The 12,959-nt window shown below is 26.9% G+C and overlaps 1 protein-coding gene across 1 annotated transcript; it reads left to right on the top strand.

The window, feature by feature from the left end:
• Positions 1 to 3,066: 3,066 nt before the first annotated feature.
• Positions 3,067 to 6,435, top strand: LOC130671984 (homeobox protein Hox-B3-like). Its single transcript, XM_057476164.1, has 3 exons — positions 3,067 to 3,451; positions 3,973 to 4,115; positions 5,094 to 6,435. The coding sequence occupies exons 1-3, from the start codon at positions 3,067 to 3,069 to the stop codon at positions 5,706 to 5,708; spliced, it is 1,143 nt and encodes a 380-aa protein (XP_057332147.1). The 3' UTR covers positions 5,709 to 6,435.
• Positions 6,436 to 12,959: the final 6,524 nt, after the last annotated feature.

The following is a 12,959-nucleotide window of genomic DNA, read 5'->3' as shown; positions in this document are numbered from 1 at the left end:
TACTGTACTTGAAACAATAAATAACAAAAATTCATGAATGTTACTCCAACTATCAATAATATACAAATTAATGAAGATTTGAGAATTCAACAATTTTTGATATCCCCACTTAAATAAACGATGCCGTCCTTTTTCAGAACTCTCACAGGTGCAGTTTGATCTGTTTGAATGGGAACAAATCGTTTCTAGGTCTCGCTTAAATTTTTTTATAAACTGAAATTTATAATAGATAAATGTATGCATATTGGGGTGTTTCATATTTAGGCGATATTTTTTTTTCTGTCTTACTCAAAACTAATAATTTATAGAAAAAAAAAATTCCGGTATTAATGTAAATTTATTTGATGAAATTTAAATGTTTATACAATTTTTAAAATTTTATCCAATCCAAATTTTGAAAAGTAGATCAAACTCATAACCCGTATGAAAAAACCATATACTGTCGATAATATATACACAAAAATATGGTAAATAACTGAACATATATGGCGGCAAAATTATTAATATTGATTAATATATGATTGATCACATATAATAATTTATACGTTTAATATTATAATAATCCATATTATTTATAATATATGTGATGATATACATGTGATATTGTATCAAAAATTATATATCTACTTTATATATTAATTTATAACGTAAAATATATATTTCATCTTATAAATTAATTTATAATTTCAATATTATTATAATCCATATAATTTATAATATATGTAATTGTATACATATGATATTACATCTCAAATTGTATTTTCGTTTTATATATAAACTTATAATTTCAAAATTATAATAATATCGATATTATTATTCATAAATAATTTAAAAAATACACTCATACCAAAAATTAAAGAAAAAAAAAAATTTTAGAAATTTTTTAGTGATTTTTGCAAGACCGTAACTTCATGAAAAATAATCGTATCGAGATTTAAAAAAAAAGCATTTTATAGCATGAAATCTTTAGTTTTATATTTGTAAAAATATCTATAAACATATATCTATATAAATATATATTAACATACATTTATACAAATATATGTCATCATATATTTATATAATTATATATTTACATGTATAAATATTATACTTCAGTCAAAAGCGGCTGAGGCAGCCGTTCGGCACACGCGTAGCTCGGGCGATCACCGAAGTTAAGTAGTACAGTATAAGCACAAGTCGGGCCACAGCCGCACAATGAAAAGCAGATAAAGAAGGGAAGCAGTTGCGATGTAAAGGCAAAAAGTGTAAAAGGTCGCACATGCGGCTTTACACTGGAACAATTATAAAAAAAAAAAAAAAAATATTATACTTCAGTCATATAAATAAATCATATATCTTATCATATAACTTAAAATATAGTATAAAATATTATAAGCAATATTTATAAGTTAGCATATAAAAAAAATATATGATCGATATGTATGTTGCAAATTATAAAATCATATATTATTTCGGCAAAATTTAGTATATGGCTCCATATATGACTTCTTATAATTCCATATAATTTATCATATATTTTTAATTATACTGAAGCTCATTTATTGCTTTTTCCTACGGGTATAAAATGCTTTTTTTTTAAATCTCGATACGATTATTTTTCATGAAGTTACGGTCTTGCAAAAATCACTAAAAAATTTCTAAAATTTTTTTTTTCCTTTAATTTTTGGTATGAGTGTATTTTTTAAATTGTTTATGAATAATAATACCGAAATTATTATAATTTTGAAATTATAAGTTTATATATAAAACGAGAATACAATTTGAGATGTAATATCATATGTATACAATTACATATATTATAAATTATATGGATTATGATAATATTGAAATTATAAATTAATTTATAAGATGAAATATATATTTTACGTTATAAATTAATATATAAAGCAGATATATAATTTTTGATACAATATTACATGTATATCATCACATATATTATAAATAATATGGATTATTATAATATTAAACGTATAAATTATTATATGTTATCAATCATATATTAATCAATATTAATAATTTTGCCGCCATATATGTTCAGTTATTTACCATATTTTTTTTTATATATTATCGACAGTATATGGTTTTTTTATACGAGTTATGAGTTTGATCTACTTTTCAAAATTTGGGTTGGATAAAATTTTAAAAATTGTATAAACATTTAAATTTCATTAAATAAATTAACATTAATACCGGAATTTTTTTTTTCTATAAATTATTAGTTTTGAGTAAGACAGAAAAAAAATATCGCCTAAATATAAAACACCCCAATATGCATACATTTATCTATCATAAATTTCAGTTTATAAAAAAATTTAAGCAAGACCTATGAACGGTTTGTTCCCATTCAAACAGATCAAACTGCACCTGTGAGAGTTTTGAAAAAGGACGGCATCGTTTATTTAAGTGGGGATATCAAAAATTGTTGAATTCTCAAATCTTCATTAATTTGTATATTATTGATAGTTGGAGTAACATTCATGAATTTTTGTTATTTATTGTTTCAAGTACAGTAGGAGAGTAATTTTTTTTAAATAATTTCAAGTAAATCGCAATAAATATTTAAAACCTTTATCTGATAAACTGTCTAGACGTGTCTAGACGTTGGCGGCGCCAGTCTGGGTAATAAGTGCGAAAATCTGACAATTAGACATACAAACTATAGTGGAATCATGGAGGGGGTTCCAAACCAAAATCCTTCTCCAGTAGTTGTATCAGGTGTGCCCCCTACCTTTGTACGAATCAGGTAGCCTTTGACCAAAGAGACCTCAGTTCTTACAATACCGTTGTAGAGTTAGTGTCGTGTCTTACTTCATTCGAACACTGAGTGTAATAGAAAATTAAATTCAAGTAAACATATTCACTTGACTTATAATAGTAAAAGCTCGAACAAGTTCACTTCATCAAACTATAATATTTATTATTTTCACTATTTAAGTAAACTAATAGTTCAATTAAGAAATTTTACTTGAAAATATCCACGTTTTTCTCTCAGTGAACGAATTTGAAAATAATTTTTCGGTTTTTGTTAAATCAAAATAATTATATTAACGAAATAAATTAAAAATGTCTTACGATGATTCAACCGAAAAGTGCAAGGAGTTTCTCGCATCTTTAGAGTTGCCACCGTATCCGTCTTCACCTGAAAGCATGAGAACGAGCCTGTCAGAGGAGTGGACTTACAACCACCAATCAAGTCGTAATCATTCACCTCTTTCCGATGCTGTTAATTCACCTCTTACTGATGCTGTTAATACGAACAATACTTCGGAAGCAGCCAATTCAAATTCCGAGTTTTTAAATCAACAATCATTTCAGCATCAACAATTAACAGAGCCATTCATCAACGAAGACATTAACAAATTACCAAATGAAGAACTTCAGCAACAACAAGATCGGTGTCTTGAAAATGAATCACCTTTACAAAAAGCAGAGCGAACTAGTACAAAAAGTAAGATTTTATTATTTTGAATAATTATTACGTATTACTCTTTAATAATTATTTAAGCTTCATGTGTATGGTAATTCATTCATTCATTCAGGAGATAAGATCTTTAGTATTTATTATTAACTATTAATTCATTGGTCAAGACTCTGATTATAAATTTAAATTATTTTTTTGATTTTTTTTTACATTCGTTTATTGAATTTCTGAAAATTGTCTAAATTGAATTTTTTTTCTTTTTTGAAATTTTTGAAAATCTGATTTAATGTCTTTACACGTTTACTTGTATCAAGTAATCATGCAGTAGCGATTATTGCGGCGGGCTATAGTTTTAAAATTAATTAACTATAGTTTAAATGCTAATTGCATAATATTTTATTGAACAAATATCAGTAGTATGTAAGAACATATTTTTACGATCATTTTTTTTTTTTTTACACACGGTAATTATAAAATTACCTGCGTAGATATTACTCATTAACATGTGATATAACAATCTAATAGTTATTTTTTTTCTTATTTTACAGACAAGAACCAACAAAGACAAGCACGAACTGCATTTACTACGGAGCAGCTCAATGAGCTTGAAAAAATTTTCTGTACAAACAATTACTTATGCCGTACAACTAGAATTCAGACTGCGTCTAAATTGAAACTCACCGAAAGACAGGTGAGAAAATTTGAATTTTTTTTATTACTTATTAGTAACATATCTGTAAGATATGGTAGAAAATTTTTTTTTTCTTGTATCATTTTAAAATTAAATTTCTGTTATTTTAACCCAACGTTCTAATTCGCCATAAAAAAAAAAAAAAAAAAAAAAAAATTGGTTTTTAATGGGGATGCATTAATTTCGTTAAAATTCCAATAATCACACGAAAAAAATGAAAATGAAAATATTAAATATATACCCATGATTTATTACAGTTTCAAACATTAGCAAAGTCTCGCTACTTTGGATCTCTAAAATTTACATTATTTTTGATGTAGCAATTATTTCAGTTTCATATAATAAGACGTTTTTATTAAAATTTTGAATTATTGTGCATTAAAATTTTTCTGGCAATATTTTATTTACGAGCATAATTTTACTTTATGAGTGTAATGTATAAAACTACATAGTTATATATAATTATATCAAACTATTCAATATTGTGTACGGCCAAAACTCTTATATACTTGTATCTAGATGTTAATATATAATATTACATAAGTATATAGACTTTTTCAAGTTTCGTTCAACTAAAGATACATTAGAAACTATAAAATTTGGTATTCATAATTTTAATTACTTTATTACAAGGGGTAATCTCAATTATTAAATTGTAAACTATAGTACTCGAAGGCCCGGTTTGCGCACTAAGAACTGTAATTTTTCCACTGCTCTCTTTTCCGTGTAGTTTGAATTTAAACCACGAAATTTATAAACAAACGTTCGAAATAAATTTTGGAAAATTTTTTTGAAAAAAAATTAAATTTTGGCTGGAGCTGGAGAAAAACAAAGACAAGTAAATTTGTTTTTTTAAGCCAAATGCAAAATATAATTTCGGTTATTTGTAATTAGTAATAAAATAGTGACCATCGATAGTAATAAAAATATTCATTAATCCTATTTTCTAAAATTATTAAATTTATAATTATTTTACAGGTCAAAGTATGGTTTCAGAATCGTAGAATGAAGCTGAAAAAGACCACCGAAAGTAAAGTCGATAAAATCGAGAAGAAAAATTTAAATCCTCCGAAGAATGGATACAATCAGTTACTTGCCGCTGAAGTTAATCGTAGGCGAATGAACCCACTTGGATTAGGTTCAACTATACATTACCATCATTCGCCACCGATTCAAGATATGGGTTTTAAAAACGACGGTAACTACTGGACGAATGGTACCAACTACCAACCGACATACAGCGGAAGTATGCAAAATGCTACCATTTATACTGAATCTTCTGACGCCCAAGTGTATAATAACAACATTAATAATTATTATTCACCCGTCAATGGGTTCTATAATAATAATAATAATAACTATACCGGTTATTATGGAAACCCTGTTGACTACATCGATTATAACTATAAAGAACACACTACTGTCACTGGCTATCCGGCTAATAACAGTAACTGTTATACATACCGAGTAATTCCTGATCCAGTGCAAACCTTGAGCTCTGTCCCAGGAATTACACCATCGAATGAGTTAAACAACAATATCAATAGTTTCAATTATTCAAGCACTACCCATAATCTCTATCAACTTCAGTAAACAATGGGATTTAATAGATGTCATTATTAAGTAAGGCCGATATTTTTGTGTAATGTTAAGTCATTAAGAAGGGAGTGTGTAAATAATGATCAAGTATTTAATTCATGGGTAATTAGAATAAAAGTCAGTAGATAAAATTATGATTAAATAAATAGTGAAGATGTAAAATATGGAATTCAATTGAATTGCTAATAATATTATATGAATACTATTGATAATTTAGTATATACACTGTAAAAAGAGCGGTGTTAAAAATGGACTCATTTTAACTCCGCCCGGTGTTCAAATAAAATTACACCGGTGTAGAAGGAGTAATTCACCGGTGTTAAAAATACCGGTGTTAAATCGGGGTAACCGGTGTAAAAGCGGAGTAAAATTGGTGTAAAAGCGGGGTAACCGGCGTAAAAACAGGGTAAACTGCGCCCGCTTTGAGTATTAACTTTAAAGATTATAAAACACGAACAAATGTCAGTTCTTTATCAAAATTAATAAAAAATATCATTTACTTAATAGTATAGTGATCGAGTAAGTAAAAATATTTACAAAGTAAAATATTTTAACACTGGCCTAGAACATTTACACCGGCAGCGGTGTTTTTTTTAACACCGGAGAATTTTTTTTAACACCGGTACAGAATATTTACATCGGTGGCGGCGTTATTTTCACTCCGCTTTCGGTGTTGAAATTTAACCCCGCCAATTTTAACACCTACACCGCTTGGACTTACCCCGGTGATTTTTTACAGTGTAGAATTTTATACTCTTTTAAATTACTTATTTTACTATTTATATTTATTAATTCTTATTCGTGGAAACTTATAGTTTTAGTTAAGAAGACACCAAATACTATTATTTCTGAGATTGTAAGAACTTCGATTAATTAAGATATTTTTAATGCTATAATTTTTTTTTTTAAATTACTTTGTGCAAATAAGTTAAGTTTTTATACTGAAAATTAAGTATTTTATTTTGGGGGATAATTGTAAGCAATAATTATAATATTTTATTTAAGGTTGTAATCACTATGTCTGTATACTGAAAAACAAAAATTATATAAAAAATATAAATGAATTTTTGTCAAGTAATTTCATTTTTTACTGCAAGCCATTTTACTTTTTATAGATTCCAAATTATTAACTTTAATCCTAACTCATTCCTAATAACCATTTGTTCAAAATTATAATAATAGTCATACTAATAGTAATTATTGATTTAAATTAGAGGTGTGCGAATATTCAAATTAACGAATTATTCGATAGCGAATCGAATCGAACTATTCAAATATTCGATTCGATTCGTGCAATATTCGCACACCCCTACCCGTATGAAAAAACAATATATGGTTAAAATATATAATATCATATATGTTTGCAACAAAACAATATATGATATATTATATTGTATATTATAAAAAATCACATAGAGATTTTGGCCTCATACTGAAAATTATAAAGGAAAAATTTTTTAAAATCGACCAAATTTAGTTTATACCATTCGATTCAGAATTTCGCGAGATTAATTTATGTTGTATCGAAAAAAAATATTTTTTTTTTTTTAATTGTTGATAAATTTCAATAATTTTTAGAACGCATTTTCTCATAAAAAAAAAATTTTTTTTAACTGTCATTACCCGTAATTGTTTAGGTAATTGTTCAAACAAAATTATCCATTAGGTCATTTTATTTATTTATTATTTTTTCTATTTTTTAACTAACAAAATGTGATTTTTACTTTTTTTAAATTTTAAATTCGAAAAAATTTTTTTTGACGTTACCAATTTTTTTTATGGTTGATATACGATTTACCAAAAGAATAAAAACAAAATTTGTAAAAATATTGATATGCGACCGAGTTACAGCCTTTTGTTTATACGCGCGCGGACAAAATGACGCGCTTTTTCGTTTTTCGCGCTTCAATAATTTTTATCTCAGCAACTATTCGTCGTAGAGACTTCGGTCAGAATTTATTTTGTTCGTTATTAAATCCCAAACATAATGATACTAATTTGTCTCGATAACTTCTCAATAGTTTCTGAGATATTCAATTTTACATCTAATTTTTTTATAAAACAAAAATTTGCACACATCGAATTTAAATCAACTTTTTGTTTTAAATTTTTTCTAGCATTTTAAGAAAAAAACTTTTTTAAAATCGGTTGATAAAAGCGGATTTTTTGATCTTACACCGTTTTTTCGTCCTCATCGACTGGACTAGAAAGCTCAACTCATACTGAATAAAAATGACTCGAAGGTCGAAAACTGTATCTGCAATAGTTGCAAAGTTACAGTAATTTGTTTGTTGACAAATTGTGTCAGTGCTTGGACTTTGTCGTACTACAAAACCCAGATATTTTTTAAAAAATTGGAAGAATTTTTATTTGCCATATTGTTGCAGGTTGCTGTTTTTGTAATTTTTTTATGTTCTAGAAAAAAATTAAAATACAAAATAACATGTTTATATCAAACTGTTAAACAAACAAATGAATAAATCGTTGACAAAAAAATTTTTTTTTTTTTGCCATTATATTTAGAAATGCAAATTATAATTCAAAAGAAAACGATTCCTTAATGATTTATTTAAATGATCAAAATATGAAAAAAACGATTTTAAACATTAAGATATTGTTTTTAAGAAATTTTTTTTTAAAATCATTATTTCCTTACGCTAACAATATGGTGAAAAAAAATTTTTCAAAAATATTTAATTAATCCATTTGTTCATAAAAAATTTATAAATAAATGGCAAGAAAAAATTATAAAAGTAATCATATTATGCCTAACAAGAATATGAAATCAGTAATAGCTTAAAATTAAAAAAAAAATTATTTAACATACATTATTTTAATTTTTAATTTTTTTGGTAGTTCAAAAATTAATAATTAATGAAATAAAAATATTGTATAAACTTTCATACTATCATCTTGTTGAGCATGTTTATAAAAAAGGCTCCAAAAAACAAAAAATTTATAGATTAATTATTTAAATTTTTATACCGCCTTTTATGACAACACATACCCGTAAAAAAATTGTTAATTAACAATCGAATAACTTTTTGAAAAATGGTGATACAACTTTTATTATCGCGGAATCATATTCTATGAAGTGTCTAGATGACACCAGAATATTTTCAAATTTTTTAATTAATATTTAATTGCATAAAAAAATTATTCAAAAACGACGCTCACTAGAGTGACGGCGCGGGCATGCCGAAACTGCCGCGCAAAAGCTCTTTCAGAAACTTTTTTAATATTTGAGCTATCACCTATACTTTTCGAGATTTTGCCAAAAAGCTGGACGGATAATTTTTTTAACTGTTTTTTGTTCATAACAATTGTAATTTTATTTTTCCAAAAAAAAAATCCGAAAAACGGCTTTTTTTAGACGTCATTCCGGATCGTTTTAGCCATCAATCATATTTTTAGGAGACCTGTAACTATTTTTCGCGCAGGAAGTCAACTTCTCGACTACCCTAGTAGAAATGTTCAATTTTTTACTCGATTAAGTCTAGTATCTGGCTAGCGTTCATATCTAGTAACTGGCCAGCAATCTTATCCAGTAACTGGCTAGTGAAACTAGGTAAAAACTGGAAGTTGCGCCACCTATAACTGAATCGTAAACATTGGTCACACTGATGTTCTACTTATACTAGTGTATGTGTATGTTTATTTTTTCACTTTAACCTGTAAGTTGAATAATATTTAGTAAACATCAAGAAACAATACAAATAATTAACAAAAAATAAAAATTGTGTCTTTCAAAATAAAAATAATCGGTAATATATTTTAAAAAATGGATGAAGTTAAAAAAATCGACACAATAAACGAATTACGGTTGTGGGCAATCAAAACAAATACTCCAGATTGTCATCTGGACGAATTATTAAAAATTTTACGAGGAGTTATCCCAGATTTGCCAATGTGTGCAAAAACATTTCTAAATAAATGCAGTGTATCATTTGAAAAAAATAAATATCATTTTTATTGTTTTATGTTATGAATGTTTCTCGTTTTATATTTAAAAATATAATATAATAAATTAATAAATAAATTTTATAACTTTTCCGTATATTATTATTATTATTATTATTATTATTTTTGTTGTTGTTGTTATTATTATAATTTTTAATTGTAATAAAATCAATATTTAAACTCAATAACCTCAAGATCAACAAGAGTCGCCATGTTTTATTTGCTATCTAGTAAAACTGGCCAGTTACTAGACAGTTACTGGATATTATACTAGCCAGTTCCTAGCTTAAGTCTAGTTAAACTAGCCAGTTACTGGCCAGATACTTGATTACGTTTCTACTAGGGTAGACTAAAATAGATTAAAAAAAGTTTGGTAAATCCAAAAGTGCACGACTCTTAATGCTCATTTGCACGAATAAGAAAAGTGTACGATAAAAGTTTCAAAGACAATTGTTTCTTTCCTTTCTATTACACTAGAAATTCAAATTTCGCTCCGAAAAATAGTCAGATGTATTTTTTCGCGCAGGCACGACTGCGGTGTGACGAACTTATTTGTAAAAAACATATATAGATATACAAAATTAGTTAAGTTCTTTTTAATAATTATAATTAACGGGGCCGAATTCGATGGCCAATTTATGACACACTTCTTCTTCGGCCTTAAAATAATCTTTTAAAAAAAAAGTAATCCAAATAATGGCTTTTTACTCGAGTATTTGTGTTTACGGGTTACGGACACATTTGCTACTGCTTGACCGGAAATTTTTTTTTTACATTTTGATGTTTTCTTAGTAATTTAATACATCAAATTGGTCTTTATAAATAATAAAATTAATTCTTATTATATTCTCTATCCGATGATGTGTAACTTGGTTAAGCTCTGCGGGCTAACTGATTGATTCGTTTATTTACCATTTGATATGGTATGAATCTTTTTCTTAGACTAGTAAGCCCTTTCTGTGCTTATTTAGACAGTCGATCTGAAGGAGTAAACTCCAATCGTGCGTCGGAGCTGACACACACACTTTTTTTTTATTCAATTGTTTATGGGGGTCTGTCGTACCCTGAGTATTTCGTATCGCTGTGATGCTAAATTAATATATCAAACTCGTAGAAATATGATGATGAGAAGAAAATTTTCTTTAGCAAATTTTTAAAGGGGTCCGTTGTGCCCCAGTATCCTTTATATTTTTTTGATCAACAAATTCGCACAATAAAAGATTCAACACCTATTCAATACAACCTTGTGTTAACAAGGTGAGATATATCTGGTAAGACATTAGTTCTATTTGTATAATTATAAATGACTAAACGAATTTTAAATCACTATTAATTAATATTTAACTACCCAGTATATATATATATATATATATACTACATGACTAGTATATATGAGTTAATGTTTTCGTTCAAATATCAATAAATTTAGTCATGAAAAACACAAATAATTTAACTTAAATATCCTTATAAAATTGAAAATTATAATTTTTTTTTCCAGTATGTAATAAAATTATCGATCCGTGTACGTGCATGTTTAAAATATATGGCTTTTACCTTACACATTCTGTATAATACTTCAGAGTTCTAACGTTATCAATGATTCACATTTTTAAAAGAAATTTTTTTTTAAACATAAAACGTTGAAAAAATTTCATATTTTTTTCAATCACAGCTCATTGTAGTTCATTAACTAATAAAGTAGTATACGTACTCAAAGATCATTGTCTATGATTGTACATTGGTTATCAGTACTACAACGACTAACAATAAATCCTTTAATAACAATAGTAACAGACGTAATTTTTTGTAATCGTCAAACGATCGCATACGCAAAAGTATTTTTTACCTGACTGCATTGCTCATTTTTAAAAGTACTCGAGAAGTAAAATTGCTGGTACACCGCGGACGGCGCCATCATAAACCCAAGTAGCGCCACAGATGCAATCTCGATATGTGCTCATGTTTTACTGTAGCAATGAAGTCATGAGATAATTTATGAAAAGTGAAGCTAACAATTAGTATAGTAAGTAGTTTTAAAAAATTAGTTTTTTCTGAGTCAGAACTCGGACGTCATCTTCAGTTTTTGAAATGTGAACATGAATATTTCTTTTTTTAATGTATTATTGCATTTATGCTTATAATATATATTGTTTATTATTAACTATTAATTTATTTATAAAAATTATTTACATGGGTAGTGTCTATCAGGAACTGAGTGCATCTGGGTTCAAAATTTTGTCGCCAAAATTATAAATGTACGTAAAGGTCTATACAATGAGGCGACGTCTGCAATTGTCTAATTACTGTAGACTGCAGCTTAAGTTTCTTTTAGCTGACGTCTTAAAACTTAAAGTATGTTGTAATACTCGGCGCCGATTGTCGAGTCTAAATGTGAATTAGCAGCGGGTTGCAACACACAGATCAATGACAATGGCACATGTTCACTATCGAGTGATTTATGTTCTTTAATCTTATGTCCTTTAGAATCCTCTTATTGAATTACTCTGGCGCCAAAACAGATTTTTCGATAGTAATTTTTTTGCTATTTTCAAATTGTCTATTCTCGGTTTAGTCTATACTAATTTCGTTAAAATATCCATATTTCAATATTCGTCAACAATTTTTATTGTTAATATTTTATGATTCTTTAGAAAATATCTTTGACGAATTTTCAAATTCATTACTCACAGAAAAATATTTCAGAATACGTATATTTGTTACAATGATATTTTAAATTTTTAAATAAAACAATATTGAATAATATACATTTTTTTAAAAAAAAAAATAAATAAATATGGTCACTACATTTAAATGCAAATGCGGATTTTATTTGACATTCAGTTTTAACATTTAAATGAATATATATTCTTTTATAATCAACTGTTAAATAGTGTCTTGTCTACATAAGTCTTGATATAAGCCCTGATAGCACGAGTTGCTCGTCAAAAAGTTGGTATTCAGTACCCTAATAGCCACTTTGCATTGAAATTGACAGTAATTTGACATTGAAATTGCCTGAAATTTGCTGCCCGGATGTGCAGACAATTTAACAGCAAAACTTGGCCTGAAAATTGACGAAAAATTTTTTCTAGTCAACTTTTTAAGTGAATTTGCATTTTAATTCGGGTAGTGAATTTTCATCAAATTGTGTAGCAAGTTGTATATAAATTATTGTCAAAAGCGGAAAAGTCCGAAGTTGACGGAAATTCGACGAAAAATTCGAGAAAACTTTTGTAAGTAAACTTTTGTTAAAGCAAACTGTGCTATTAAGGTAGTTTGCGACCA

This window comes from Microplitis mediator, chromosome 7, assembly GCF_029852145.1.
Source record: "Microplitis mediator isolate UGA2020A chromosome 7, iyMicMedi2.1, whole genome shotgun sequence".
In the NCBI taxonomy this organism is placed as follows: domain Eukaryota; kingdom Metazoa; phylum Arthropoda; class Insecta; order Hymenoptera; family Braconidae; genus Microplitis; species Microplitis mediator.
The sequence above is the reverse complement of the archived record's forward strand: the minus strand, read 5'-3'. Positions and strand labels throughout refer to the sequence as shown.